We start from the raw sequence: 26864 nt of genomic DNA, 5'->3' as shown, positions 1-26864 counted from the left end.
AATGTACTGTTCATAATTTAGATAAATTTTCATATTTTCGGAGCAAATAACATATCTATATTGGTATATTTCCATGAAGTTAATCCATAACATAAATAAATACGTTTTATACATTCAATTGGCAATCGATTGTGATAGCATGTCGAATGTGGTCAACATAAAACCGCAAAAGGTTAAAAATCTTAAATAAATATCAAGAGTCATTTACGTAATAATGTCAATTGAAATATTATTATTATCAATACACTATATTACACGGACCTATCAAATTAATAATGTACGGTCAACGAAACATTATACGCTTCCTCGATTATACAGCATTCGCAACAGTTAACTGAAAGTAATTAATTAGAGGACTGCGTTTATTCTGTTTTATTTCGTTCTTCGATATTTCGCTATTCGTTTTATTCGATACCTACACAGTATGTGTTAAAATGAAATTTTACAGTAATGCGTAAAATAACATATGGCGATTATATTCCTATTATAGCTGAATCCACAGAAAACTGTCCCGTTTCTTGTAGACGGCGATTACAAACTATCTGAAAGGTTTGTAATTAATTAATACGCAATGTGTATCATTTTCGTTTCTTATCATCCTTTAATCTCTTTCAATAAACGATTGCAGTCGAGCCATCATGTCATATTTAGTTGATCAATATGGTAAAAACATTCGTCTAAATCCGCAAACACCGGCTGGTCGAGCATTGGTCAATCATCGATTACATTTTGATATTGGTACCTTGTATAGGGGCATGAAAAATTATTATGTAAGTTATTCAAAATTAAACCACTTTTATATCTTTCTTGTGTTTTCTTCCTTTTTGAAATAGGAGAAGTAAGGTGAGAATATAAAATAAATGATTATATCCTGAAACCGAACGAACTTGTTACAGTATCCAGTTGTGTTTAGAGGGGCAAATTACAATCCAGAATATTACAAGGTACTCGAAGGCGCGTTTGATGTCCTCGATAAATTTTTAAATGGGCAAGATTACGTCGCTGGACGTAATTTGACCATCGCCGATCTCGCATTGGCAGCCACTGTATCAACATCGGAGGTATACATACATCATGAGAAAAAGGGAACGTTAATTGGAGATTTAAATGATGGTTACTGATCGTAGGTTTTCGGTTTCGAGGTGGAGAAATACGTGAATGTTGCTAAATGGATGGAGAGAATAAAATCATCCGCGCCAGGTTATCGTAAAGCCAATGGTGAAGGATTAGAAATAATGAAAAAATTGGCCGATAATGCAAAAAAGGAGTAATCTATGCCACTATTGATATATTGGCATGTTATTTGTTAAATTTAGTAAAATTGTAGAAAGTAGAAAATAATAAAGTAAGCCTTCCTTAGAAATACATTGAGACTTTATGATCACTCTGTATTTATCCATTTAAGGAGAGAAATAATCATTTAAGGACTTTACGATATCGTCCAACTCTTTATACATATTTTATCTATCTATCGATACATATATGAGAAGTATTTTATCTAACTTTATTACTTGAAATTATTAAAATTTTTCCAAAATGTTTCCTACAACAGTAGTATATTACTGTAGAGACCGACCAACCTACGCAACATAAATTATATTTATAACGATATTATACAATATATTTATACAAATATTATACAAAAAATATGTATTTCATTAGGTATCCTTTTTCGCTCTTTCCCCAAATATAGCAGTACCAACTCTAATATTAGTACTTCCCAACTCTACCTGCATAAAGATAATATCATATTTTAATACGTGTCTGACATTTTTAAGAAAGTATAACAATTTCTAATAAAATTACCGCATGTTCATAATCATTTGACATTCCCATTGATAACTCTATCTTATTTAAATCAATACCCAATTCTTTTGAAACTTTTTCTCTACATTCTTTCAGACACAAAAAATCAGGATTTGGTCCTTTAGCGAGATCATGTCCAAACATGCCTATTGTCATAAGACCTACAAATTCTAAACTTGTACAGTTATCAATAACATGCTGAACAAGAGTACAAACATCTGTGATTTCGCAACCACTCTTTTCTGAAAATGTAAATTTATAATATATTTAACTTACTAAATTATAAAATCAGAATAATCCTAATAACTAGAAGCCAAGACATAGTTTACATTTATTTGAACTTTCTTATTTGAAGATGAAACAAAAATTTTGCATGAATTTCATATTTTTAAGGTCGTATAAATATTATGTTAGGAAGATTGAATATAATAAAACATGCAATATTTTTGTTCATAATATTTTCATATAGAAATATACACAATAATCGTAACCAATTACTAGAATTACAATATGTAATACCTTGTTCGTTGCTAGTATTAACCTGTACCATTACTTTTAATTTCAAATTTTCATGTACTCTAATTTTAGACCAAGACGTATTTAATGCTGATGCAAGTTTTTCATTATCTATTGTTTCAATAATATACAAATTTGGAGTAGTTAATAATTTGTTTATTTTATTACGTTGAAGATGGCCAATAAAATGCCAACGTATATCTGTACATGTTTCTAAAATACTTGAGTGATTTCCTTTTTCAACTAATTCATTGACATAATTTTCTCCAAAATGTCTTTGACCAGCTTTATACGCATCCACAATTAATTCAACTGATTTCAATTTACTCACAGCTACTAAACGTGGCTCAAAATACTTGTATTCCTGTGAAAAGGAGGTTAAATATACAAATTATTACTATTAAAACATATCTCTAGTGTTTTATGTTTATATTTTTATTTAATCTATTTACATAACTCCAAAATAATTATCATTATATAAATTTATATAATATTTATAACATACGAGTAGCCTTCTAGCAGAAGCAGCAATAATTTTATCTTGCACTACTTTTAAATTCGTTACTATATCGGCCATTTTGACTACTTTTTAAACTCTTTTTTATAACATTTTTTATCACTACGAATAAATTAAGATGATATTATACTATTATATAATACTTAAATAATACTTTATCTATGGTTTTTAATACATATAATAAATATGTATTACACATTTTATTTAAAAGGACTGTTCCGACTAAGATAAAACAAATTTGTTATTAAATTACTGTGTGTAGCATTATAAGAAACCATAATCAGTGTTATAATCCATATTCAACATTACAGGTTAAACTGCAGCGGTAATTATATGTTATGACAGCAAGAAAATTTAAAAAACAATTAATAAAAGTAATATAACGATATGACTTTTCCCTTTGTTTCTATTTAAATTCTAAAATGGAACACAATATATTTGACAATTAAGGCAAACCTATAAATTCTACATAAATTTATCAATAAATGAAATGTATTGTTCACTTCTTCCTCTAAGGAACAATAGAAATATTTTAATTAATTGTTTTTAATACTGAAAATTAATAGACCAGATTTTGGTGAACGTTATTACGTAACCTAGATGCCGCTGATATGTGGGAAAAGTTTGTATATTAGACTTATATAAGCTGATGTAAATATGTATAGTTATACCCATTGTCTATTATAAAGTTACTTATTATATTTATACGATCGTGCACTAACTATAGTATATACATACATATGTGTATATGTATACTATAGTTTTATACGAATACATGAAGTTCAATTTTCAATGCGAAGAAAATTATTCTTAGTTCGCGCATAGCTAGAACCAGATTGTATCTGTATAGTATATATCATATATATATATATATATATAGTATATCGTGAGAAGAGTGATTGCACGAAGTGAAAGCAATTATTGAAATTTCAACATGACATTCCTGAAAACTATACAACCAGGTAAATTTAACAAAACTATTTTCTGTTTCCTAATACGATTTAATTGATTCTTTTTCTATCAAATGTAATATACAAATATCATATAACCTATAAAATTATTATTTTGTCTTAATTACACATTTGATTTTATGAAAGTATGCTTTTTACAGGTTTAAAATTATTTCAAACTTCCACGAAAATCTTAAATGTACCTGTACGAACTAAATATTATTTTATTTCCCCGGAGAAGCCAAAGTTTGTTGATAATGCAACAAACAGATCAATGTTTCTAGAAATCATACGTGGTATTGGAATTACACTTTCTAACTTCTTTAGTGAACCTGTAACAATAAACTATCCTTTTGAAAAGGGTCCCTTAAGTCCAAGATTCAGAGGTGAACATGCATTAAGAAGGTATTGGTATAAAGCTTTTTATATCAAGAGTACATAAAATTTGTACTGAAGAAAATGTAATAAATTTATTCTAATAGATATCCTTCAGGTGAAGAAAGATGTATTGCATGCAAATTATGTGAAGCAATTTGTCCAGCACAAGCAATCACTATTGAAGCAGAGGAAAGAGCAGATGGATCCCGCCGTACAACAAGATATGACATAGACATGACAAAATGTATATATTGTGGATTCTGTCAAGAAGCTTGTCCAGTGGATGCAATCGTGGAGGTAACGATTAATACATAAGTATATATATTAGTGCTTGTTTAAATTCAAATAGAGCTATTTTGTCTAAATTCAAATAATCCAGCCTTACCATTACTTAGTGTAATTTAAATTTCAGTATCAATTTAATATAATCCAAATCTAATGCAAAGAGAATAAATAGACATAGTAAGAGTAATATATTAATTTCTAAGTGTCAATATCTATCATAAAATGTAAACAATTCTATGTAGATATACGGTAATACCTATTACATAAGATTTATATTTACCACATGAATTATTTTTAGGGTCCAAACTTTGAATTTTCAACAGAAACACATGAAGAGTTATTGTACAACAAAGAAAAGTTGCTGAGTAACGGAGACAGGTGGGAATCAGAAATTGCTAGTAATATTTATGCGGATCATTTGTATCGCTAAATAAATTGTAAAATTTAATGAAATATAGTAATAATTAGTAGTAATAATAGAAGATGTCTATTATGCGTGAGCTATTTTATCAATAAAATGCTCGCTATATATGTGTATATATATATATATATATATATATATATATATATATTGTTAATTTTATTGCAAAAGAAGTAGTAATAATGAGACACTACTGATGCTACTTTTCCTTAGCATATACTTACCATATAAATACCATATAAATGAATTTAATATCTGCGTTTTTTCCTTTCTATATATTGGTCACATTACTTCATTTAAATCAATAAGAAATGAAATATTTATGTAAATAAATCACGTTATAAAATCATATGAATATCAATTATATTTGATGTTAATGAACAATGACTTAAAATATTATAATTTTCCATGTCTTCATATAAATTTTACACATTAAGTATCTCATTACTAATGAAAATTTTGCGTATTATTACCTGTTCTTTTTATTAGTTTCTATACGTTTATTATTTACAAACATGTTTTAATCATTTTTAATATGTTTTTGTATTTATAATATTCTGTTTCCCCCTAAAAAATACCTTGAATAATCTTCCTACAGTAGTAATATAAATTACAAACTGTTATTCATATACATATATATATTCAGAATAAAAATGTATAACTCTACACTCATTATTTATAAAGGTATGGTTCTCATAACATTAAATTTTTAGTTTATCACATGAATGAAAAAATACCAACTAGTTAAAAATACAATTTGTACTTATCTCTCCGAAAATATCACAAAATATTTTGAAATCATTCAGTTTTATTTAAGTTTTATTAAAATATAATAAAAATATATTAATGAAATATGTAGGATATGAAAATAAATTATTTTATCAATACTTTCCAAATAGAAAAAATTCAATGTAAATAAAAAATTTTCTTCGACAGCAATTTTAACTCTTTTAAGACTAAAAACATTGTATCTTTCATTTATATTTTTCTTATTCTCAAAATATTTTTAAATTACAAGTAATATTACATTCATTCCATAAATATAAATGCATTACAATGAAAAGTGAAAATGTCATAAAAAATGAGTGACAATATATAGTTAAAATATAAATCAATATCGGATCTATCGAAAAAACTGAGTAATTTCTATGAAATCACGAAAAATCACTACTATTTATTCACAAACCACCGATGGATATGAACTTTTTAGATCTGTTCTGCAATCATATGTATTATTAACTATATGTATATATTTCTGACTTTATGGTTGGAAAGCTAATCATAAGATTAGCTTTTTGTAACTTTAGTATAAAAAACCAATAATTGAAAGCTCTTTTTTTGGTACTTAAACATAATTTATACCACTTATCTACTCAATTATGATAGATAGTACTGAAAGATGCTAATAAGAGAATGTATTTGTCAACTAAGAATATTTAAAATAATTATATTTAAATGTTTATAGGAAGAATGCATATCTCAAACAGTTTTATACTACATTGGAACTGATTAGAATCCTAAATCATTTACATTATTGAGTATAATATTATTAACATCATAAATCCTAGGAAGAGTTCTGATATTATAAATTATGACTGTAATAGTGAAAGTAAAATTCTCATAATATGTATCATACATAATATGCCCATAATTTATACTACATAATGTATGAAAATCCCCCCTAAGATATACATATGTGTATGTATATTGTTAAATACATACACACATACATGTGTAATATAGATATATATATGTGTGTGTGTGTCAAGAATGTTTTGTAATATATATACATATATACATATATATTACGAAACATTTTTGACATTTAGAAGCATCCTAGAAAATTAGAATTAAAAAAATTAAATTTATATACTTCATCCTTCACGATTTATTCATATTGCAAAAGAGAAATTGTGCACTTAAAAATTCGGCCACAATATTATTATTATTATTTTTAGTACCTTAATTATACTGCACTTTAATAGCAACTTTATCTGTACGTAGTTTTTTAATTGATTTTATGTTTACATTGTATATCCTATATTCAATAACTTTTAATCAGTACATTCTTTAGTTCGTTTACGATGATAATTCCTTGCTAACGCATGAATAATTGTTACTAAAAAGTAACATATCATCAACATTACAAATTTATCAAATAACCATGAAATTGTTGTTGCTCCATCCTGAAAACAAAATAAATATTTAGAAATGTGTAAATACATTGCTCACAATAAATTAAGATCATACCATCGACGTTTTATCATGCAATTTTTCTTTCTGTTGAATAAGATACTTTTTCAATGGCTCTTGAAATTTCGAACCAATAAATGGTACAATTGCCAGCAGTTTTATGAATTTATCTAAAAGTTCTTCATTGAAAGCTATAATTACTGCAAGTTGTTGAATATGCATTTTTATAATCGCCTTTCCTATAAGTGTAGCTCCAAAAAATGTCCAAAATGGAATTAAGTAATGACCACATGTCAAGCCAGCAAGATCAAACAATGGATTGGGGATCTAAAAAAGATTTTTGTGTAAAAAATATATTGTAAATGTTTAATTTAATTTTAATAAAATTCGAAGATTATATAAAAATATTTTCTAAAAATATATAAAAATAAAACTTTTCCAATATAATAATAATAATAATAATATTATTATTATTATTATTATAATTATAATATAATTTTCTAATATAATAATAATATTTCTATATAAATAAAATTAATCTTTAATATTTAGAAAATAATTTAACTTACTGAAGCACAAGCAAGAATTCCCCAGAATCCAGCTTTTTGCACAAAATGTTTCATAATTAGCTTTAGTCGAATTAATAATGAAACATTTTCTCCATTTTCTAAAGCTTCTAAAGCTTCTAATTCTTTTAAATCTTCTTGATCAAATTCTTCATTTCTATTATTTTGTCTGCTAGTTCGAGCTGCCCTAGCCATAAAATATGGTGGTAGTTCACCAAGTGCAGTACCAGCACCCCAAAGCATAGCTTCTATGCGTACTTTTCTCATGATATTTAATATTCCTGCTGTCCACATTGGATCAATTGTTGTTGGACATATTATTTGATCAGGATATGGTGGTTCAGGAAAATTGAGAGCGCCACATTCATATGCAGCCATTGTGACAGCTGCTATATGTGGTCCTAGATACAGTACAAAAGTGTGTAAACCTGTACCAAGACCTACACTGGAAAGGACACCTAAACCTATCCAATATAACCACCAAATTATTTTTGTCTCCCATGCTTTCAATATCTGAAAATGTACAAATATTTGATGACTTTAAATATTAAGAAAAACAAAGATGAAAGACTAATATGCAAAATTTTTGTATAATAATTTATTATACTTTAATCATAGAACTTACCTGTTGATGTGGACCAGAAATTCTACTCAATATCAGAAATAATGTAATTATTGATACTATGCTCCATACTGTCTTTTTGTAATGCAATGCCTTTCCCCCTAAGCTAAATATATTATTAAAAAGTTCTCGGAAAAAATAATTCAATGTGGTAATTGGATGCTGCCACAAAGTTAAATGTTCAGAATCTAAATATAATTCATTGTCCAAATTATTTAAATCTCCTGAAAATGGTGCAGATGATTTTTTCTCTTCTACATTTTGTTGAGCACCATTAACAGGTGCCGAATCCTTCACACGTCGAATGGCAGTGGTATTTTCCAACATGATACTTCCTAACTGATTATTCTGCAAAGATAATAAAACAGATCATAAATAAATTTATGATTATTTAATAAATAAAGCATTACAAAATATGTAATATATTAGAAATGAATAAAATATTATAGTCATGTCACACATATTGTCATATATGTTACACAATTTAAAGCAGCAAAAAATTAGAAAATATCACAAATTTGTTATTACTGTGTTCAACAATTTATTCCCAATACTTCATTTTAAAAATATGAATGGAATATTATAAAATTAAATTAATGGCATTGATTACTGTAATATAATAATTTTAATAATATATGCTAAAATATTATATTACTTCATACTGATATTGATATTGAATATTAATAAAATCATTAAAAACTCATTGAAGCAATATTAATGTTATAGTTAAGTATACAAAATGATCAGTAATAAAATATTTAGCCACCATGAGTTTCACATGCAATATAAAAAAGGAATATATTATATATGAAGATTTTTTAAAATTACAAATAGGAAAATACTTATGTAATGCAAAAATGTAATGTTAAATTATTAAGACATTAAAAAATGATATAAAAAAATGATAATTCCAAACACTTCATATTAACAAGATTAAATTAGTTTGCAGCCATGTACCAAGTGTTTAATATAAAATCTTTACTTTATTGATAAAGACATTATACGTAATATCTTTATCATATTATAAAATTGAACACTACTTTCATGCTGTTTCATTTCTGGTAGGTTAGTGTTAAATTATTTACTCTTACTATTATTGTAGTTTCATTAAGTTATTTATTCTCATTAATTTTTCAAAATATTTATGACACATAATGTTAATGTAACTAGTATTAGATTAATGAATTTATGAATCAATAATTACACGTAACTAAATATGTTTTAATATTTGTATAATAATAAACAGCATACAATTATTTGTAGAATGGATACATTCTATACCATATTTGCGCTGTTCCCTGAAATGTGCAGATGGTGTTTTAACGAGCCATTAAATGATTTCTGCTAATTCGTAAAACTGGCTTCACTGTAGTAGAATTCATTGAGTTTCTGCTACCCGTATGAAAATAGTGTCTTCAAAATTCTGTATAATACTGGTAACAGCTACATTTGAAATAGTGCTCATCTTTGAATCTATTTTCCATCATGTCATCATCAAGCTGCATTAGTTGTATTATTAACTAATTACTGTTATAATCATAAAGGAATAAAAATATTCTAATAATTATTTTCTATTAATACTGATTACCAATAAGAAACATTAATTTCCAAATAATACAAATAAAACAATGACAAATATAATTTATTGAATTAAGATATGAATTACTTTTACAATCTGTATCATATTATATAATAAAAACTTTAAAAAGAAATTTTACATAAGAGATTAACAAAATTATATAATTTTAACAGATAAAACTATAAGTGGACAATTAAACAATCTGATTTTGTTTTCTTTCAAAAAATTGAACATTATTTAACAGTATTTATTGAAACATTTTAAATATAAATACAGATATAACTTTATGTACATTGATTTGCATATACATAAAACTATTAAATACACAAAATTATTGTTTAAATTATTATAAAAATTGTTTGGAAGTAAAGTTTTTGGTGAACAATTTAAGTACAAACGGTTGTTTCTAATATATTTAATTTTTATATAATCTGCATGGTAATACAGGTACAAATATTCACTATAATTCATTGTTGATTTTAATTTCTTTAAATGTGTGCCATAAATCAGAAATATACTGCAATATACAAAATAACATATACAAATATTCCATTAAAGTTAAATTTAAAATAATTTGATATATATGTATAAATTTACTTACTGTGCTGACAAATACTTTAAAACTCACATGATTTATAACAGAAATATTATTACATATTTTCTAATAATTTACTTTTAATTGTAATTAAAAAACAGTGTGATTTTCAATAACTATATAAAATAAAATAGTTATTAATCTATCCTGAACATTAAAAATGGTTTTATGAATTTCTCACTATTATTTATATTTCAAATATTTAATTTCACTAATCTAACATATGTATTCGCGAGTTAATTTAACCTGCAATTTTTTATCTTATACATTTTGTACACGATTAGTATTACATGTATAAGATTCTAATTACTAATTGGGATTAATTATTGATGTTTTATCTAAATAACACTTAAAACTGCATATTATGTTGTCTGAAATTGCGAAAATTTATGCTACTATACAGAAATCGCACGTGAAACTAAGCCACGAAAACATAATTTGAATGCTGGAAATTTATTTCATATTTTAATGTTTCTCAAAGAAATACGTACAGAATATTTTATCAAAATGTGTTTTCAAAATACAATATTTCTTTTTATGAAATATCGAACATGATATAATATAATACAATCTGATAACATAAAATGTAATTGAATTACCTTTTAACCTTAAAATACGAATATGGCTAAGTGCTGGATCAATCGAAAATGTTTTTTTTCAAATCATTATGAAACACACATTTGAGTAAAAAATAAAGTGCCTGGTGATATCTGAAGTGATCGATAATTAGCATATGCACTTAAAAAAAACAATGTTTTTATTCAACTTAATTAATTAAACTGTCAACTCGACAGTAACACATTTATATTTATATACATATATATGAACCCACAACACTTCCTATATGTATATTGTATAAGTGCAAGTACGCGCAAGTCTCCATGTATAAAAGTGCCTGATCATTAGTCTTTTAGGTAATACAATTCCTCTATATAATCATCGCCTTATATTGAATACCTCGCATATCTTACACTGACATAATTCTAAATTATTACTTGCTAACACAATAAACATTGACCAATCAGCGTTTTTGTAAATAAGTATTGACACTTTAATTATACTTCACATGAATGATTTTAAAATACAAGACATGTCTCTTGCCTTTTCCTTCTTCATATTTTATTTTGATGAAATAAACAACATGATATATAAATATGAAATTTCTAATGGCTATAAAAATAAACTAGAGTTATAAGCACGTGGTTCAAGATCTAATATTTTTAAATTTAGTGATTTTTGTCAGATTCATGTTTTGTAACTTTATTTAATTATTAAATTACGTAGCATATTCAACAGTAGATATGTTGGTATCATATTATGAACTTAATTGTTAATGGCTGATATGTGCAGTTCTTACATTTTCGTGTAATCAAAGTCAAATGATAAATCAGACATTATTAACTGTAATGTTGACAGTGGCGTTCGTTGGAGTACGAAATTTTGTGTTTACATCGAATAACTGATAAATTTTTATTTACAATGTTAAAATACAATATATATAATAATGAAAATTATTTAAAAAATAAAACGATACATCTTTTACTAACTTAGAACGAAATATGTACTTTCAATATCGATCTGTTATAACAATAAGCCGGATAAAATTAACATTTATAGAAATATAAAATGAAAAAATGGCAGATATTTTAACTCCATTTGTATATTGGGCTCAAACAGAGCAACAAATTACATTAAAGGTAGACTTGACTGATACTTGGGTATGTAATTTCTAATATATAAATTTTATTGTTTATCAGCTTATATATATCAAATTATATTTTGTAGCATGTTAAAGTTTACATGAATGAGAACAAATTAAGGGTTACTGTTTATGGACAAGGCGCGAGAGGTCTTAATGAATATGGATTTAGCTTGGATTTACATTCATCTATTAATGTTGAGGTAACTTATATTGTTCAAATAAATTTTATAATTATAATTTATTACACAGACATTTTATAATTATAATTTATTACATTTGTGTTTTTAATGGATAAATGTGAGTAAGCTTGCAATTTATATTCACATTTTTTTTATAATCTTAAATGATAAGTAAGATACATTGTCATTTATAGGTAAATTATTTTTAGCATGCTTCAATAAGTTTTACTAAATTTCTTAAGCTAAGATTTTTTACGCATTATAACTCAATAACAAAATAAATAATATGAAATGTATAGTTGTTAGAAAAGATCCCTGTTTTTTTGTAACAATTGTAGCAATAATATTTTACTTTATCTTATGGAGTAACTTGGGGTTAGGATGGCAAGGCTAAAAGTGACAGAGCTATCTATAATGATTTCCAACTACTTATAATAGAATAATGATAATGTATAATATTTTACACGGATCAGTATGCTATGAAGTTCGGAATCCATGTAAAATCCATACATCACGACAGTGTGAATCCAATATTATATTTTATTTCACTCGTCATGTATAATAATGCATTGTCTTTTAATATGTAATATAAGAATAATATGGAAATATTTATAATACCATTTGCTTTATGGCATATCATCATTTCTAAAATTTGTATATCTTTAATTTTTAGTAAGAAGATAACATGTTCTATATTACAAGTACAAATAATAAAAGTAAAATTGTTTATTATAGGAAAGTAATTACAAAGTAACAGCTCGACAAGTTGATTTTACATTGGGTAAAAAGTGTCCTGCTTGGTGGCCAAGATTAACTAGTCAACCACAAAAGCCATCATGGCTGAAAATCGATTTTGATAAATGGACAAGCGAAGATTTAGACGATAACGAAGATGAAAGACGAGATGTATGCAGTGATTATCCCGACATGTACGATAAACTTCATGAAGAAGAGTTTGGTTATAGAAAAGGTATACTTTATTAAAAAATGTTTTAATATACATAATAATTGAAATACATTTCAATATTAATAATATTTTACAATTATTCATTGCGCAGAAGATTTCAAAAAAGTGTATCTAATTATCTATAACCTTTGTCAATTTGTTGGTTTTATCTATATTCTAACTGTAATGGGAATTACGTATTCGCGAGATGGACCAGGTTAGTAACTGTATGATATATTTAAAATTAGTTAAATATAATAATATCTAAATTGATTTTTTTAATTAGTAAATTTCTAATTGTAGCATCTATGAAAGAAACTTATGTAGCTGTTGGGAATGCAATGAAATTTATACAACTTATACAATTTTTAGAAGTTATGCATTCATTATTTGGTTACACTAAGAGTAGTACATTTGTAACATTTGTACAAGTGGGAGGCAGAGCATTTATTTTATTTATTATGATTGAGGCTGAACCACGTATGCAAACGAAACCAGTTGTCTTTTATCTTTTCCTTGTATGGAGTATAGTAGAAGTATTTAGGTATCCTTATTATCTCACGCAATTACTTAAAATCGAGATTTCATTTTTAACATGGCTAAGATATACAATATGGATGCCTTTATATCCATTAGGCTTCCTTTGTGAAGGGATTATAATATTAAGAAATATCCCATATTTTGAAGAGACGCAGAAGTTTACTGTTTCTTTACCAAATTCTTGGAATTTTGCATTTCATTTTCCATCGTTTTTAAAGATATATTTACTCATATTCTGTTTACCCTTTATGTACATGCTGATGTCTCGTATGAACCAAATACGTTATAAAAAGTTAGGCAAATCTAGGTTGAAAAAAAAGTATGCGTGATGTAAAACAAGATAAGATAAAGAAATTAAAATATTAGAAAATTTCATCAATGGTTTAATTATTACAAGTACAATTTATCCCTAGAAGTAGAATGAAATGATTAAACAAAAGAAAAAAAGCTATCTTTACTGTAAATATATTTATTTTAAACATATGATATATAACCATGTTGAAGAGATTTTACATGCAATATTTAGAAAATACATTAAAGAGAACATTTTAGTCTCTTTGTATTTATAAATACAAAGCTAATACGAGTAGATCTTATGTATAAGTATGATTTTGTAATTATAAATAAATCAAGTATTACTAAACAAATTTTATTTTTATTTATATCTATTTTAATATCTTCATCTCCTTGTAATGTTTCAGATTTATAACAAATATTTTGTATAGTTTCATATTATTTGTCATATTACGTTTTATCTTTATGTGATTGTTTCAAATATATTGCTAGTTATATTTTAACGCCTGTAATATATGAAATATTAGTTAGAAGTGTGATAGTGAGCAATTTGATCAGTATCTTCGATTTTTTCGAACTTTAATATGTTATAAAATGTTATTTAAGTAAGCAGAATATCACAAGAGATGTGTCGCAAAACTAAATCTAAATCTAACCTCAATCCAGGAAAAACACTAGAAAATTTGCGATTCTCCTGCTAGAGTTAAACCGGTAATGTTGTCGATTAAAGGTGTCTTTAATTTTAGTGATCTTAAAATGTCATAAAACTCAACATTTTGAACAACTTTTATCTGTACATATAACCTGCGCTCGACCTTACCTTTTAATATATGGGATTAGTAGTAATATTAATTCGGCCGCCAGCATTTCGTTGCTTAATCAAAGTAATGCACAAAACTTTCTGACAGAAATTTTTATTAAGTTTTCAAAATAGTACATGATGAATCTTTTCGTAATTATGAATAATCATTATTTTAAATATTATATAAATTCTTCTTTTTAAGTAGAAACTCTTTTCTTTAATCATGTTATTGTCATGTATAAAATAATGAGTATAACCAGCTATAAGTAATATCAAATTGGTGAGAATGTCCTATGTAATTAACATGACCATGATATAATTAAATGTTTATTTTTTAAATGTTTACTTTACAACTTAAAAAGTAGAGATGATAGAGTTTTTTTAAACCTTTACTTACAGATAGATTGCAGCAATTTCTAACGAATCAATGACAACAAAAATTTGTCAAATATACAAAAGTTATTATATTCTATATAAATGAATTATGTTTTGAATGTTGTAACATATTATACACAGTATTTACGTATGATTAATTTGTCTTTAATAACAACAATTTATATAAATAATACATCTGATTTAAACTACAATGCCAAAAGAATATTACAATGATATTTGTGTCTTACTTTTGAATATTACAATACTAAACAGACATAATGTCAATAGATAAATACTTCAAAAGTACTTCCTATTGTTTTCTTATTTATATGAATTATATATATTTTTGGCACTTACTATGTAAGGATTGTAAATGACATTAAATTTAATATATAGAAAATTAAGAGTTTTATCAACGAATGTTTAAAGTTTAATAATTTAGCTTGATCAGCCTTACAATAGCCCTTGCATATTCTATAATTTAAAATTAAATTAAATTAAATTAAACGTCTTTTGCATTACTAGGATGAGCGTGCTAGTTCAATATGTGGTGGTACGAGGAGATCTTCTGGAGACAATGAAGTGGCCCATCGGCGCAGTTATAGCTCAAGCATGCCATGCGTGTACTGCTGTTACTCATCTTTTTTATAATGACAATTACACACAAGCCTACCTTGCCAATTTAGATGCTATGCACAAAGTTGTCTTGGAAGTAAGTATATCCAGGAACTATATATATCATAGGTATTAAACGTCAATTCGAATGTATTATTGTGCATAACTATTGTGTATACAGTTTTTAAAACAGCGAAGGAGTATGGTGACATTTATAGTATACTCGTACATGGATATATTTATATGTATATAAATGTTAGATTCCAGATGAGACCAGTTTAAACAATTTATGTTTAACATTGACAAATGAGAACATTGATCATAAGGTCTGGATTGAACAGCCTGATAATATTCCAACGTGTTTGGCAACAAAACCTTACCCAAAGGATAAAGTAAAATCATATTTCAAGAAATATAAGTTACTTAAATTGTAAAAGGATACAATTTTCATTATACAGCTACATTATCCTCTTTTATATTGTACATCAATTGTAATAAAACTAAATAGTAATATAAAATAAAATAGTATTAAATATAGTACTATATATTTTAAGGAATAGTCAGTATCAAGTTTTAGTACCTCAAACATTGTCATTTGCAATGCTATAAAACGAATTGAACTCTGCTTAGGAATATGTCAAGAAAAATCTAGTAATATGTTTCATATTGTATTAAAAAGATAACAAGTCGATCTTATGCCCTTATGAATCTCTTTTTGCTTTATTTTTTTATATATATAACAATAAATAGGAATTATTTCCAATTCGGGATTTACTATACGCCAATATGAAAACGATAGATATATACTTATTCTTTATTTAACAATACCTGACAGTATTGACAATGTGTACACGTTACTCCTTTGCTTTACAGTTGATATTATTACTAATCTAGATGAAAATTATGTCGAGATATGCATTATTAACTGATATTTGTATAAAAATCTTCCCTTGCGATCGCGCAGAAATGTGCACTTTTTTATTAGACGTACCGAAGGCAATAAAATGGCATAGGTACGCATATATGTATTGTGCACATAAATGACACATACTGGGAAAAGAAATTTTCAACCGTTCCTCGTTAAAATAATCATATGGCATTAGTTTTTCGATAAAAATAAAATTCCAAGTTTCGTAGTTGAACTTATTATACAAATTTTGATTAAGCGAGAAAACTAGATCTGGCGAGAATAATATAATTTAAATTAAAAAGAATCTTAGAAACATAGTAATGTATAATAAAGGTAATAATTAATAGCAGCTATATAAATACATAATATTATAATTATGCTTAAATGCATTTGGTTGCATTTTAGCAAGCAAATAAATAAACATAAAAATAACATTGACTGAAATTTACGTGAATATACGTTCAATTCATCTTCAGCTAAAGAAGGTAGAGCAAAATGATTAATGTTTTCAACTTTTTACATCTTGTGCTTCCACGAGATATGTCCACATAAAAAACACGCAGAGAGAAAAATTATTTCTTCGCATAGAGTGCAACGTATTTTAGCAAAGAAAACACGTTGACAATAATGTTGATAGACCAATAAAATTGTTTATTGTTTTAGAACTTTGCTATCGCTATATTACGTTGTGCAAACGATATTTGGATAATTCGGTCATTAATTTTACTCTCCTTAGAAATAAAGTAATTTATAAATTACTGATGTTTACGTTTACATTATAAACAAATTGTCGATAAAATTATGATGTCGTTCTAACCGCATTTTCGGTAGTAAGCTCTAAATATTTATGTACACGCACTATTTGCGGACGCTAAACACTGTAAGTACACTTATTTACAACACCCGATGGCAAGAAGATTATTTCGGCATACATGTATTTTATATGCCAAAAAAGAAAAAAAAATATATATATGTAAAAAAATATATATATTTCTTTTTCTTAAATACATAGCTCGATTTTCTTCGCGTTAAACTGGATGAATTGTATTTTTACGATGGAGTATACACAGAGGTCTTTGAAAATATGTACTATCTTCTTTTAAAATACTTGTATCACTGCCCCTCTTCTTTTTCGGCTTCCTCTTCTAGCCAATCATGAAGAATATTCCTTCTTCTCTGAAAAAACGAGGCGGAAGGGAATCTGTTGTAAATATTTGTAGAAATATTTTGTAAAGCTTAAAGCAAATACGATAGATTTGTATACATTCAAAGATGAAGAAGATGATCGCTTTGAAATATACAAAGTAGGTACGATGCTTATACGTACAGGTCGCTATCTATTCGAAACGAATCGATTTTTCATTGTTTATGCATTTCATTAATCATCAATTACGATTACAAATTACGTTATCGTGCCGATAAGCAAAGCAAACGAGAATGTAAGCGGATAATTGTACAAAGAAGCAGTCTGGAATGTTGCTTTTGACGTTAATCTACATATTTTGCGTTCTTCGTTCTAATTAGAAAAAAGAAAAAAGAAAAAAAATGCAGCTACAAGCAAATCTTTGAACGTGTTAAAGTGTTATTAATTTCTTGATCGTCACCTTGAAGCTTCAAGTACAAAGAAGTGGCAAGAAAGTCGAATTGGAAATTAATTTTTACGACTGTAAATATATCTTCTATCTCTTAGTACTTTTTTGATATATTATATACGTATCATTTGTTACTCTATCTTTCTTGGACAGGAAAGCAAAATAACCGTAAGCATTGACATGAAACTTTAAGCAAGACTATTGCCACCGACTTCTACTTAATCAACATACAGGTAATATGTAAGTAAGTAATACAATAAAAGTACGAAAATGTAAGGAGGAGCAGAGTTACAAGACTTCTTTCTAAATCATTTTTGTTATTTAGGAGCGTGGTGTTTTGCTGATTATGCATGCATACAACGTTAGTATAACTACGGGACTTGCAATTACCAGGACCACGTTAGTTTGGGAGAGCAAGGTGAGACGAGTGATGAGGGCGATGGCGGTGGTGGTTTTGGTGGTTGTAGTGGTGATGGTAGTGGTAGTAGTTGTGGTAGTTGTTGGTAGTGATTAGGGCAGCGCACAACGAGCAATTATTGCTCGGCTAGATTTGCGTTCGGATCCGTATACTCCTCGTAGTCCTCTTCTGGTTCTTCGTAATCCGTCTCTGAAGTTTCAGGACCTTCGACAGCTGGTATCGAGGTGCTAGTGATGTCCTGCTAAGCATATACGAGAATCCAAGCGTTCGTTCTACCTACTTCTAATTCGTTACAATTCCCTTTCTGACCATTCGTTTCCATTTCACTCGTTACAGCTTTCTTCTTTTCGCATTATTCTTCTCGATACAAAGATTTTTTTAAAGAATAGGAACGACCTTATCGACTAAATCGCTACATACGTATATAGAAAATTTAATTGATATTATGTTTATAAGAATACATTTGTATATATAAAAAATATTCTGCCACGGTGAAGTATGCCAATTTATTATTAATTAATATCTTTTAAAGACGAAACGTCTCGAGTATTGTGGGAATATCTGATCAATTATAAAGACAAAGGGGGAGAGAAAACGTGAGAAAGAACGTAACAAAGGAAGTCGTCTATTTCGGACTTGTTCAAGCCGACAAAAGTTAATTGAAATGAATAGGGAAAATGTGAGATACCTGGGGTGGTCTCCAACCGCATCCTGCTAACGGAAGTCCGTCGGCTCCTAATGGACATGGAGCATCTAGTCCGGGTACACCCTGATCTCCTTTGTTGCCTTTGTCGCCTTTCCTACCGCGTTTCCCTGGCGGTCCCTGTATTCATACGTAAAAATGTTTCAACGTCTAAATGGCGAACAGGTAGATATTTTCGCGAACGTGCAAAAAAGGCCAGGCACACAAAAAGAATCTCTTTATGCATAGTAAAATATTCGATTGATTGTGCAGAATACGCAATTGAGCATTAACGTCCATGAAAAAGGCATCGAGAATATTCTCTATCTTAAACTCGAGACCGCGTACTTTCGATCGTTTCGACTGTTCTTTTCGTTGGAATGTACTAATTTTTCATTTCAACATCATACCCTTAATTGCAACTAGATTTCTAAAAAAAAAAAAAAAATTTATTGACTATCAGCGAGTTTATATACGCGCTTTCACTATACGCTGGTGGCAGCATATGCACGTAGTATATGTACATATATGTACGTACGTATCACTGAAGAAAAGAACGTGACATTACGTTTTTATACGAACATTTATCTCGCGAATTCGATGATCTTTTTTCAAGGGTTGCGACATGTTACAGGACATGTAGAAAAGTACAATACGAAGATACCAGAGTGCAGAAATACAAGTATGTGTTTCTGTTACATGCGTTATGCATAAACACTGTACTGTGTTAAACCATCCCTAAATTCGGTATTCGAATTTCATATAATTTCTAATTAGAGATTAATTATTCTTTATGCTAAATACATTTCAGATAAAACAAGTCAGTGAATGTTAAATTGGTGCACTTCTTTGGCATAACTTCCGAATGACGACACATTTGGATTTAGTAATATTAAATATCATAATACTACTAATGATAATTAATTAGTCTTAGTAATGAAATGGTAGTACACGTTTATGACAATGATATTGCTGATAACGATGATAATGACAATACAGTAAATATGAATGAAATATTAATAATGAATTTCCGAATAAAAAATTTTTAGATCTGGAACGAGGAATTATTCGTCCGTCAGACATTGTATCGTTAAACGTTTATGAGCTTTGTTCGCTCGCCAAACTACGAATTTCCTTGCCCATTTATTTAAAACTGATAGTCGAATTTTATCAATACTCACAGATTCGCCTTTAGCACCTTTCTCTCCCTTCGGTCCCTGGAATTGGTACGTCAAAGAATTTATTCGTTAAGTGACGGTCGTGCCTCTCTTCGTTTCTTTTCTACATGCACGATACGTATTGTGGAAAAGAACTTTTTCAATATTATACATTTCTATGCGAAACTTGCTTTCAAAGGCATAACATGTGTCTACGATCACAAATGCGTGAACTAGTGAAAGAAGCAAGCGATATAAGCTACAATATTAGCCCGTTTTATTTTTCGGTTAGTTTATGCTCTCGGTTTGTACACTCTTTGAGAATCTAATTATCAAAATAGAGAGGATTGTGCGCTTCTCCCTCTCTTCGAGATTCAATTTTACAACCAGTTACTTTCGAGTGGATTCTCGATATTCTTTAATCGTAGGTATTTCTAGGAATTCTAACATTTCTGACGATCTTACGCATAATTTTCTTTTTCTTTCATTCTAGATCTGAAAAATAAATTGATAATTATAGTTGTAATAAACTTGATAGTTTAACATTAGCAACGATGTTTCAACAAGGCTGGAACTGTCGAAAAATATACTATTTCAAAAAATATACTATTTGGCTCTTCGACAAACAATTTTCCGACTCTTAACTCGACGTTTTATATCCATTATTTTCTGACATTCTGCTTCTCTAAATTGCTTTAACCGACCGAACCAAAAGAAACGATTTGCGATCTTAAAGCGAAATATTTGAGAGTAAATAAGCAAGTACTATATGAAATAGAAGGAATATTTGCAATAATGAAGAAATCGTGCAAACTATCGTCGGTGTAAAGAGGGAGAAAGGCGCAAAACTTAATCTCAGCCCCCTCCTTTTTCGTGCAAAAGAAGTAAAGAGACGAATTTTGGGGCAGTCCCCGGGGTAGATCAGGCAGATGTATCGTCGTTACCCCGGGCTGGTTAGACTGTGTCGCAGTCACACCGAGGGGCGAGCGATAATCGAATGCCACTGTACCTCCGCGCCAGGAATTCCATCGGTACCCTGGGGATAAACAGAATGTGTCGTTGGTGTCTCGACGACGGTGTAATCGAGTTTCAGCAGGATGAAATATCGTTCGGTACGGTTAAATGGTTAGATCGACACAGTATGATTCGTATTGAATATCGAATGGTTTTTCCAAGCGAAAGCAATTTTTGAAATTGTTAAAAAATTAGTAGAAATACTATTTGAAATTCTAAAATTCTAAGATTTCTAAGGAAGTAGTTTTATTTCGACGGGTTTGAGGTTGGTTATTGGTTTAAATTATTGAAATAGAACGATACTTACAGGTAGGCCAGGATCCCCTCTTTCTCCCTTTGTGCCTGGTTCTCCTTGTGCACCCTGTAAGTACGAAGAACCATAACGGATACTATGATCTGTACGGACACGTTGAAACAATACCGTTAAGTTTGCAACTGGCTTAATCTATGCCTGAATGATGAAATCGTAGTGCGAGCGTAGTGATCGAGGATCCAAAAATCATAAATATAATGTATGGTTAAACGGGTCTCCCCGAGGATTGCTCACCTTCATGCCGTCTAATCCTGGTGGCCCCTGAAAGGCAGAGGAAACCTTGTCAAATTCATCGAAGTCACCTGATAATTGATATCGAATATGCCGATTCAAATGTAATTTATTATTAAGAAATTTTATTAAGACGCCCTTTGCCCCGTCATTCGCAGCAATATTGCACCTTGCCAAACTCTCCGGAAATGTTTGAATTTTAATCCTAAGTAGAGTATATTTGTGTATGTATGTTGATATTCTTATCGGTTAGTTTTTAACAAAGTTATCAGAAAGAATATTTTTTTGTCTCGATCTTCTGCAAATAATTGGTAGCTGATTTTTTTCTTCTTAAAGCTGAATGTTTGAAATAATCTTAATACGTTCAAAACATTTTTGCCTATTTCAGTAAAGTAATATCACTGTATTATTTATTTACATTATTTTATTGTTTCCCTCGATGTGAGATAAGATATTCTACGAAATGTGACGCGCATAAACACTTCCTAATAAACGTATCGATACGACGTAAAACAGATGGAACATGATCTGGAATTAGTTTTAATAAATATGTTTATCCTAAAAAATTGTTCAACCGGTATTTAACGATAAAGAGCAAAAATTTGGTTATTCGAGAGCGAGGCAAGAGTACAATCGATGGGCGTGTTAGGCAAAGGAAAAGATAAAGAAGGAGCTCAATTGAATTCAAGAAAAACAGAAAAATAAAAAACCAGCGGTATTCACATTGATATGTCAATTATGTCTTAAAACACCTTCGCTATGACGTATTACGAGATGGCATAACGATCCAACAATTACGTTACCGTCGTGGTTGCAGCAAATTAACACGTGTTAATTTTTCTCTTATGAGATCATGATCTTTTTTCTTTTCTTTTCATCAAAAAAAAAAAAAAAAAAAAAAAAAAAATTGTACATATATACTCGCGATCAGAAGAAAGAAGGGAAAAAGAAAAAAAAGAAGTGTAAAAAGTGACAAAAGTAGTTTGTACAATGATCGTCGGATCGCAGCCAGAGCAAAATGCAAAGCGGTAATTTCACTACAAGGTGTGAGAAGCGTTAAATTTCGAAAGGGCATCGTATAGAAGCAAAGGACACAGGCACATGCACATTCTGTTTATTAATTGGGACAATGTAAAACAAAATTGTTAGAGTCAAGTATTCTTATACGCAAATACGCCGTCGTATTCTTCTTCTATAATTTTCTTTTGTTAATTACCAAGGCGCGCCGCTTTACAATACACACATACGCACGCACGAAATGTTATGTGCTTTCCCCCGCATACCTTTATACTCGTTATGTCATGCATATGTAGATATATGCGTACGCACACTTGTACACGTGTACATATACACATGTATGTACATACGCATGCATACACATGTCGTATACACACACACATACTTCTCGATCAGTTACTTTTTCTCTGAAATTGTGTGCATATGCACGTGTATGGATCGTTCACTATAATGGGCGCACATTCACACATGTATCATTATATCATATGCTTAATTCGCGCATTAGCGTTACCGTTAAAGTGCTTTCACGATACGAGAGCTTCATATTTTTACTCATTCCGTTTATCTTATTAAAAATCTACTCGCATTAATCTCTATATATTTCGATTAGGATATGCACAGCAAAAACGGTAGCTAGTACACGCTTTCTAATTCGAGGCCAGCAAAATATTCTTTACCACATTGATAAATCCCATTTCTACAATATCGATATTATTCTACATTGTACAACTTTCTGGTATCTTTTTATTCGATTGTATCAACGTTATAGGTAACTAGGATCACAAATAAGGATGCTCGTTTACACGTATTTTCAAATCGTTAAGTACATCGTAAGTCATTGTAAGTATCTTTCTCACTCTGTACTATTTCGTTTCTTAGGCCTTTATCATTTGTGTCTACCAATCTATATTTTGCATGTCTTTAAGTCATAAAGTTCTTTCGTGTTGCTCGAATTTATTAGCATTCGCAATTGTTTTGCATTTGTCTAAGATGTCAATTAACTCCCCGTATATTGTAGGTAATGGTAATTAATAAAAATTTACCTCGGGTTATTTGTAAGTAAACATACCATGCACTATATTGTTAAAAATTTGGCAAAATTAGGATTATTAATGATGGAACACGTATAGATGTTAAAAATATTCGATGTAACAACGCGTTATGAAAAATAAAGCTACAAAAATTAGTGTAAATTTAGTACATTTAAAAAATGGCACTTTTAAAAAATAATTTGGAGCGGTAGAAGTTGTAGGAAAAAATCTAGATTTATGCAATGTAACAAATTTACCATAATACGTATTTCTGATATATTAAAAATAACAAACATGTTAAAAAATATACACTTCGTGATTATACATGTAACACCGATTCCAGTGGAATATAAATTATACTATGTTTTTGATTATCGAAATATAAAATTTATGTCTCTTATTCCCCAGATGATACAACTATGTATTTCGATCGCATCGAAATAAGTATGGAAGTACAACGAAATAGAACGGTCGTAATAAATAGTTCTCTTATTATCACGTATAAAAAATATAATATGCTTTCGTTAAGTACAAATTAATACCTTAATAATTAAGAAAAGAAACGAAAAATAGGATAGAAAAAATCGTAGAAGGCCGACTATGAACATATTTCACAACGAATAAATAAAACTACCGAATGAAGAGCAGCGAAAAACAATGAAATAATGTTACGGAAGTACAAAGAAGAAATAGAAAAAATATACCCGAGCGAAATGTACCTAAATTTAATCGAACTATCGATAAGCGTTCAACAAATTTTCGTAGTGTTCTTCGATAGCTTGTAGAGTGTAATGTTTTATACACAGTAATCTATTATCTTAATCTATAGTTTAATTTAAAAATATTTTAAGGCAAAATTTGCTTAGCTTTCGTACCGTGTTACCACGTTATAACGCTAAAGCTTTGTTATTTCGAACTTAACATTTTTCCTTCGGTGTATGCGCACACACGTCATACACAAACATACACACACGTGCGCGCGCGCACGCACACACATACGCACACATAAATGGTTGTAGAGATAAACATATAGAGTATGTTAAAAAGGACGGATGGTAGTGCGATCATCCGCTAAGTATTACGTTGGATAAATAAAAACGTATAGCACCGACGTAATGCGTATCTGTACTTCGATATCGAAAAAAAGAAAAAAAAGTAAAAGGAAAGCATCGAATAATTTACTCGTACACATCGAATATCTATGGAAGACGCTTTGTTTCTCCCGAAACTTCACTCTTGTCACACATCGACACGAAAAGTCCATAAATCGAAATTATCAATTATCCTCTATCAAGTAAATTATCTTTTTTTTTTTTTTCATATTTTACGTCCGCTACACTTTGCACACGTGAATGTACCCACTATGTAATACAAGTACAGTCACCTTATTTACTACCACCGCACACGTAAGACACGATTCGTTACGTTCTTTGTTTTGCTCGAATAACGATCAATTGTAGTAAAATCCTTTCTCCTTTACCCATTTGATACGGGTTACTATGTTTGAGAGCATGATATATCACAACGGTGCCCGCAACCTTTTTGCAACGGACGGTCCTTTAAGCTCCCTACCATTATTCATCGTTGAGGGATATCGTTAGTAGTAGATTCTGATCGATAACAAGCCGATGAAGCTACTAAAATCCACCGAGCCAATACTCGGAGACATTCTTTTGTTTTTAATAACGACTCGAAAGCGATTTACTAACATTTATCCTCGCGATTACACTTTATCCAATAAATGCTAACGATATGACTTGTAACATTGAAAACTTCCGACAACTTGTTAATCCGAGAAGAGATCCTTTCGAGGTATATATGTACTCGTATCGCCTATGGTTATCTCGTTGTCCCTCGAGTCGCTTTCTATCATTTTTCTTTTCTTTTCTTTTCTTTTATATGTATCTTGAACGACGACGATGATCGAACCGTGATCGTTCGTTTTATGTAGAGGAAACGACACGGAAGGCAACATACTCGAGAGGCAATCAAAGGATCTCGCTGAGGACGCGAAGAAGTACGACATCTTGCCGAATGAGCGACAATCGATTACACTGGTCGTTAGTGAATGCCTAGTAATGATTCAGCAGCGAGGCCAAATAACGATGACGTTAGGAGCGAGAGGTCCGCGTTCTTACCATGGCACCAGGTTTCCCGGCATCCCCGGGTTTTCCGGATTCTCCTCTCAGTCCCATGGGGCCCTGTAAAAAGACAAACACTTCGATCAGTGATTCGATTACAATACGATCGTCGAAGCATATACAATGACGATGAATTTGTCAATGGATCGTGTATATATGCTGCTTCGCTTCCCTCTTTTTTTTCTTCCTATATATGGCGCACATTTTTCCCCGTTTCGTTTTCTCGTATCTGTACTTTTATTCTAGTAATAAGTAGTTATTGCATTATCGTTGTAAATCGAGTATGGGTTGCTCGGAAGTTTCGTAGCGTTTTTCATAGTCGATACATTTTGTTGCGTGTATTTGTTACGAACATCTGTGATTCTATCTTCTACGAGGTAATTTCTAGCGTTTTACTGTTAAATACAGCAATTGAGAACAACGGTATCGGACAAGAGATCGTTTCTCAACGAGAAAACGTTAGGCTTCGTGTATCGA

General features: G+C 29.2%; 7 protein-coding genes and 1 long non-coding RNA gene across 34 annotated transcripts in view; 4 read left to right on the top strand and 4 right to left on the bottom strand.

Moving 5' to 3' along the window:
- Positions 1-1363, top strand: part of LOC126870512 (uncharacterized) — a 111849-nt gene extending 110486 nt beyond the window's left edge. Inside the window, exons 10-13 of the mRNA XM_050628310.1 lie at positions 491-549; positions 629-770; positions 897-1061; positions 1128-1363. Coding sequence (XP_050484267.1) covers positions 491-549; positions 629-770; positions 897-1061; positions 1128-1271 — 510 coding nt within the window. The 3' untranslated portion in view covers positions 1272-1363. The remainder of the gene's footprint in view (positions 1-490; positions 550-628; positions 771-896; positions 1062-1127) is intronic.
- Positions 1357-3541, bottom strand: LOC126870344 (pyridoxal phosphate homeostasis protein). The gene is made up of 4 exons (XM_050627958.1): positions 2828-3541; positions 2326-2686; positions 1807-2048; positions 1357-1730 (listed from the first exon to the last, which is right to left on the bottom strand). The coding sequence occupies exons 1-4, from the start codon at positions 2897-2899 to the stop codon at positions 1659-1661; spliced, it is 747 nt and encodes a 248-aa protein (XP_050483915.1). The 5' UTR covers positions 2900-3541; the 3' UTR covers positions 1357-1658.
- An 86-nt stretch (positions 3542-3627) lies between these two features.
- Positions 3628-5222, top strand: LOC126870346 (NADH-ubiquinone oxidoreductase subunit 8). The gene is made up of 4 exons (XM_050627965.1): positions 3628-3801; positions 3951-4194; positions 4272-4464; positions 4751-5222. Exons 1-4 carry the CDS (start codon positions 3774-3776, stop codon positions 4880-4882), a joined length of 597 nt encoding a protein of 198 aa, XP_050483922.1. The 5' UTR covers positions 3628-3773; the 3' UTR covers positions 4883-5222.
- Positions 4924-11175, bottom strand: LOC126870339 (vacuole membrane protein 1-like). 3 transcript variants are annotated; one of them, XM_050627944.1, is made up of 6 exons: positions 11028-11167; positions 9536-9753; positions 8258-8602; positions 7636-8145; positions 7124-7393; positions 4924-7059 (listed from the first exon to the last, which is right to left on the bottom strand). In XM_050627944.1, exons 2-6 carry the CDS (start codon positions 9536-9538, stop codon positions 6928-6930), a joined length of 1260 nt encoding a protein of 419 aa, XP_050483901.1. In that variant the 5' UTR covers positions 9539-9753; positions 11028-11167; the 3' UTR covers positions 4924-6927. The 3 variants fall into 3 exon arrangements, with proteins under 3 accessions (XP_050483901.1, XP_050483902.1, XP_050483903.1); XM_050627945.1 differs by lacking the exon at positions 9536-9753 and having other exon boundaries at positions 11028-11175; XM_050627946.1 differs by lacking the exons at positions 9536-9753; positions 11028-11167 and adding an exon at positions 10435-11009.
- Positions 11176-11196: 21 nt separating this feature from the next.
- On the top strand, positions 11197-14170 carry LOC126870342 (very-long-chain (3R)-3-hydroxyacyl-CoA dehydratase). Of its 5 annotated transcripts, none has more exons than XM_050627952.1 (6): positions 11197-11342; positions 12046-12125; positions 12214-12330; positions 13045-13279; positions 13368-13472; positions 13559-14170. In XM_050627952.1, exons 2-6 carry the CDS (start codon positions 12063-12065, stop codon positions 14122-14124), a joined length of 1086 nt encoding a protein of 361 aa, XP_050483909.1. In that variant the 5' UTR covers positions 11197-11342; positions 12046-12062; the 3' UTR covers positions 14125-14170. The 5 variants fall into 5 exon arrangements, with proteins under 5 accessions (XP_050483909.1, XP_050483907.1, XP_050483911.1 ...); XM_050627950.1 differs by having other exon boundaries at positions 12046-12146; XM_050627954.1 differs by lacking the exon at positions 12046-12125 and having other exon boundaries at positions 11220-11342.
- On the bottom strand, positions 14166-14891 carry LOC126870349 (uncharacterized). Its single transcript, XR_007691305.1, has 2 exons — positions 14746-14891; positions 14166-14595 (listed from the first exon to the last, which is right to left on the bottom strand). It is a non-coding gene; the product is annotated as an uncharacterized LOC126870349 (long non-coding RNA).
- LOC126870348 (putative peptidyl-tRNA hydrolase PTRHD1) lies at positions 14591-16418 on the top strand. 3 transcript variants are annotated; one of them, XM_050627968.1, is made up of 3 exons: positions 14591-14800; positions 15792-15978; positions 16142-16418. In XM_050627968.1, exons 2-3 carry the CDS (start codon positions 15793-15795, stop codon positions 16313-16315), a joined length of 360 nt encoding a protein of 119 aa, XP_050483925.1. In that variant the 5' UTR covers positions 14591-14800; position 15792; the 3' UTR covers positions 16316-16418. The 3 variants fall into 3 exon arrangements, with proteins under 3 accessions (XP_050483925.1, XP_050483926.1, XP_050483924.1); XM_050627969.1 differs by having other exon boundaries at positions 14591-14819; XM_050627967.1 differs by lacking the exon at positions 14591-14800 and adding an exon at positions 14809-14973.
- A 263-nt stretch (positions 16419-16681) lies between these two features.
- LOC126870334 (collagen alpha chain CG42342) overlaps positions 16682-26864 on the bottom strand; it is a 119978-nt gene continuing 109795 nt past the window's right edge. For 12 of the 19 annotated variants that reach the window (XM_050627916.1, XM_050627918.1, XM_050627929.1 and 9 more), the window contains 8 exons: positions 26385-26447; positions 22202-22228; positions 21962-22015; positions 21650-21676; positions 20665-20700; positions 19490-19624; positions 18774-19042; positions 16682-17967 (listed from right to left, as the gene is read on the bottom strand). In XM_050627916.1, coding sequence (XP_050483873.1) covers positions 18917-19042; positions 19490-19624; positions 20665-20700; positions 21650-21676; positions 21962-22015; positions 22202-22228; positions 26385-26447 — 468 coding nt within the window. In that variant the 3' untranslated portion in view covers positions 16682-17967; positions 18774-18916. Of the gene's footprint in view, positions 17968-18773; positions 19043-19483; positions 19625-20664; positions 20701-21584; positions 21677-21961; positions 22016-22201; positions 22229-26384; positions 26448-26864 lie in introns of those variants that run through there. The other 7 variants (XM_050627915.1, XM_050627924.1, XM_050627921.1 and 4 more) reach the window with 7 other exon arrangements.

Source organism: Bombus huntii, chromosome 10 (assembly GCF_024542735.1).
Source record: "Bombus huntii isolate Logan2020A chromosome 10, iyBomHunt1.1, whole genome shotgun sequence".
In the NCBI taxonomy this organism is placed as follows: Eukaryota; Metazoa; Arthropoda; class Insecta; order Hymenoptera; family Apidae; genus Bombus; species Bombus huntii.
This window is presented reverse-complemented; position numbering and strand designations above follow the sequence as displayed.

Coding starts and splice junctions, on each gene's coding strand:
- LOC126870348 (XM_050627968.1), top strand. CDS start 15,793: ATGAGCGTGCTAGTTCAATATGTGGTGGTACGAGGAGATCTTCTGGAG. Junction 15,979..16,141: donor TGCACAAAGTTGTCTTGGAA/GTAAGTATATCC, acceptor TATAAATGTTAG/ATTCCAGATGAGACCAGTTT.
- LOC126870344 (XM_050627958.1), bottom strand. CDS start 2,899: ATGGCCGATATAGTAACGAATTTAAAAGTAGTGCAAGATAAAATTATT. Junction 2,687..2,827: donor CTTCTGCTAGAAGGCTACTC/GTATGTTATAAA, acceptor TCCTTTTCACAG/GAATACAAGTATTTTGAGCC. Junction 2,049..2,325: donor TAATACTAGCAACGAACAAG/GTATTACATATT, acceptor TTACATTTTCAG/AAAAGAGTGGTTGCGAAATC.
- LOC126870342 (XM_050627950.1), top strand. CDS start 12,063: ATGGCAGATATTTTAACTCCATTTGTATATTGGGCTCAAACAGAGCAA. Junction 12,147..12,213: donor TAGACTTGACTGATACTTGG/GTATGTAATTTC, acceptor TATATTTTGTAG/CATGTTAAAGTTTACATGAA. Junction 12,331..13,044: donor ATTCATCTATTAATGTTGAG/GTAACTTATATT, acceptor TGTTTATTATAG/GAAAGTAATTACAAAGTAAC.
- LOC126870339 (XM_050627944.1), bottom strand. Junction 7,394..7,635: donor GAATTCTTGCTTGTGCTTCA/GTAAGTTAAATT, acceptor AATCTTTTTTAG/ATCCCCAATCCATTGTTTGA. Junction 7,060..7,123: donor TGCATGATAAAACGTCGATG/GTATGATCTTAA, acceptor TTTTGTTTTCAG/GATGGAGCAACAACAATTTC.
- LOC126870346 (XM_050627965.1), top strand. CDS start 3,774: ATGACATTCCTGAAAACTATACAACCAG. Junction 4,195..4,271: donor GGTGAACATGCATTAAGAAG/GTATTGGTATAA, acceptor TTATTCTAATAG/ATATCCTTCAGGTGAAGAAA. Junction 4,465..4,750: donor CAGTGGATGCAATCGTGGAG/GTAACGATTAAT, acceptor AATTATTTTTAG/GGTCCAAACTTTGAATTTTC.